The sequence below is a fragment of the Gossypium hirsutum genome, chromosome D05 (genome assembly GCF_007990345.1).
Source record: "Gossypium hirsutum isolate 1008001.06 chromosome D05, Gossypium_hirsutum_v2.1, whole genome shotgun sequence".
Classification (NCBI taxonomy): domain Eukaryota; kingdom Viridiplantae; phylum Streptophyta; class Magnoliopsida; order Malvales; family Malvaceae; genus Gossypium; species Gossypium hirsutum.
In genome coordinates this window covers 16,988,344-16,991,204 of record NC_053441.1, presented here as the reverse complement: position 1 = coordinate 16,991,204, position 2,861 = coordinate 16,988,344, and the positions used below count along the sequence as shown (strand labels likewise).

At 34.5% G+C, this 2,861-nt stretch overlaps 1 protein-coding gene across 1 annotated transcript; it reads left to right on the top strand.

Annotated features, from left to right (window-relative positions):
* The first annotated feature begins 1,120 nt into the window (after nt 1–1,120).
* On the top strand, nt 1,121–2,770 carry LOC107905486 (B-box zinc finger protein 21). The gene is made up of 3 exons (XM_016832144.2): nt 1,121–1,545; nt 1,646–2,113; nt 2,260–2,770. Exons 1-3 carry the CDS (start codon nt 1,357–1,359, stop codon nt 2,530–2,532), a joined length of 930 nt encoding a protein of 309 aa, XP_016687633.1. The 5' UTR covers nt 1,121–1,356; the 3' UTR covers nt 2,533–2,770.
* Nucleotides 2,771–2,861: the final 91 nt, after the last annotated feature.

Below are 2,861 nucleotides of genomic sequence, written 5' to 3'. Positions count from 1 at the left end.
TCGAGTTTATATTTTACTATAGGTACAGCTATCATATGATAATCATCAATTTTATCATAAGCAAATTTTGATTTTGAATTTATTTATACTTTATATTAAATTGGTTTTATTTCAGTAAACATATATTTTGACAGAGAAATAGAAGCTATTTCTACGAGTAGGAAATATTTACTGCATTTTATCGTTCAATTGGCAAGGCGTGGTTTTATTTTCCTATTGACCAACAGCCCTTTAAAGGCATCACTTAACATTATATTATCCCTATAAAATAAGATTCACAAAAGATAGAGGAAAAAAGAAAGAAAGAAAGAAATGGCTTCATTAATTATGAAATTTCTATCTCATTTTACTTCTTAATTTCTAACTTATTCATGTCTTTGAATACATAAAAAGAAAGTAAAAGAAATATTAAAAAAAATGAAAATGTGCACCCCCATTTACTAATAATATAAATCTTTCAAAAGATGAGAGACAAAACAGAGTAGCAGTCTTAATTTTAAAATTTCTCCATCATTTTATACAATTAAATGTTCAATAGGAAATACATTTTAGTGTCTATTCTGGAGCTGGTTGATCTCTGTCATGCCGTCTGGATAAGAAATCTGATTTCCCATTGCTTTGATTAATCAACTTTGCTAAAACAAAAAAAAAAGGTTATAGTACAAAAGCTTTATTAGGTGACGACCATGATGATGCAATACATTTAACTTAAGTAAATAAAAGAGTACAATATAATATTGAGAAATTTGGCAGATTTCTAACTTAAATAAATAAATCATACTAAATGGATTACTATTTGTAACATCCGCATGAGAATTTTAATTTAGATAATATATTATTATATGTATCTTAAAAAAGTTACTAAAATAATAAGTCATTACCCACTCTTATCTTTTTCTTTTAAAGAATTTATTTTAGTATTTTTCTCCTTTTTGTTTTAACAAATACTTTTTTTCTTTTAATATGCTTATGTTAAATCTGATTAAAATAGTACATATTAAAATTGTCAAGAAAACAATTTATCCACCCTATAGAATGTAGAAATTAATTCCAATAAATACCTTAAAATTTTAAAAATAAATTTATATATCAGATTAGATTGCTAGCATGACATAATTTAAAAACATTTTAAAGACAAAGTATTAACGAAATTTTTATTATATTTCGGTGTCTCCCACTTTCTTACAGCATCCGAAATATGACTACTCAACTTGTCAAAATAATCTATTCATTCCTAAACTGTAGACTCTTGCTATTTACTCCAACACATGCTTATAAACCCTTCTTCTTTCCATCTCATCTGGACTCTTTCAGGGTACCAAGAGTGATCTGATTGGTGAAAAGATCAACAAACAGATGAAGATCCAGTGCGATGTCTGTAACAAAGAGGAGGCCTCGGTGTTCTGCACCGCCGACGAAGCCGCCCTGTGCGACGCCTGCGACCACCGGGTTCACCACGCCAACAAGCTTGCCTCTAAGCACCAACGCTTTTCCCTACCCCATCCTTCCTCTTCAAAACAAATCCCTCTTTGCGATATCTGTCAGGTACTTTCTTCCCTTTCTTGCTCTCTGGGTATAGTTACCGTGTAGATGTGGCAGTTGGCGTTCAGATCGATTGATTTTGGGTTTGTTTTTTCTTTGTTAGGAGAAACGAGCTTTCTTGTTCTGTCAGCAAGACAGAGCAATTCTGTGCAGAGATTGTGATGTTCCAATTCATGCCGCAAACGAACATACCAAGAAACATAACAGGTTTCTTCTTACAGGGGTTAAACTCTCTCCTACCACCGCTATCTACACATCCTCCTCTTCATCCTCAGTCGCTTCTTTATCCAACGTTGGCCATTCTGTTCCTGAATTCAAGTCTCAACAGTCGGTCAAGAACTCCGTCTCTGCTTCTACTCCAATTTTAAATTCAACTTCGCTTGCTAAATCGTCGTCAATCAGTACAACATCTGCTGCAGTAACAAATAACAAGAGCGGTGGAGATAACTTGTTAGCAAGTGTAGAGGGTGGTTCAGCGAGTAGCATATCGGAATACTTGATAGAGACGCTCCCAGGGTGGCACGTCGAAGATTTTCTTGATTCCTCTTCACCTTCCTTTGGTTTCTGTAAGGTTTGCATTGATCTATTGTTTCCCTTTCGTACCACTAAGGTCATGACACAGAATAATATGTTTCCCTTTTAACAAGTTGTGTTTATGAAATGATGTGATTTTTTTCTTTTGGATCTGAATAATTTTGTTTTCTTTTTGGTTTTCAGAGTGATGATTGTATGTTGCCGTTCCTTGATGCTGATCTTGAGAGCAATATGACTACTTCCTCGCCAGAAAGTTTGGGGCTTTTGGTTCCCCAGTCACCATATTCCCTGTGTCCTCCCCAATATTCTTCACAAATGGGAGGGCAAATCGGGTTGAAGGAGACAAACGAAATTATAGGCATGAAAGCTAACAGGAGACGGGTAGATGATTCCTTTACAGTTCCTTGGAGCAGCCCTCAACCCACTAGCTCCAAGAGATCTAAGCGTCTCTGGTAGGATCAGGTTTTCAAAGTACAAAAACTTCAACTTCTCTTATACTTGGACAACATCATTGCCCTTTCTTTGCATTTTCTCATTTCTTGCTAATTTAGATTTCAGTGTGATGTTTGCCTTTCCCCCCTACTCTAATAGAGCCGGTTTCGTTTGTAGCACTTTCTTTCTTTTACCCCTTGTGTACTTGCAGAATGCAACGACTTCGTAAATATTAATGCAAAAATTTATTTACTTTTACAAACAAAAACGTATAGGGCGAAACTATGAAAAAATAAATAAAAACCCAATTTGAAAAAACTAGAATCTAACAGCAGGGATGGCATATCGTTATC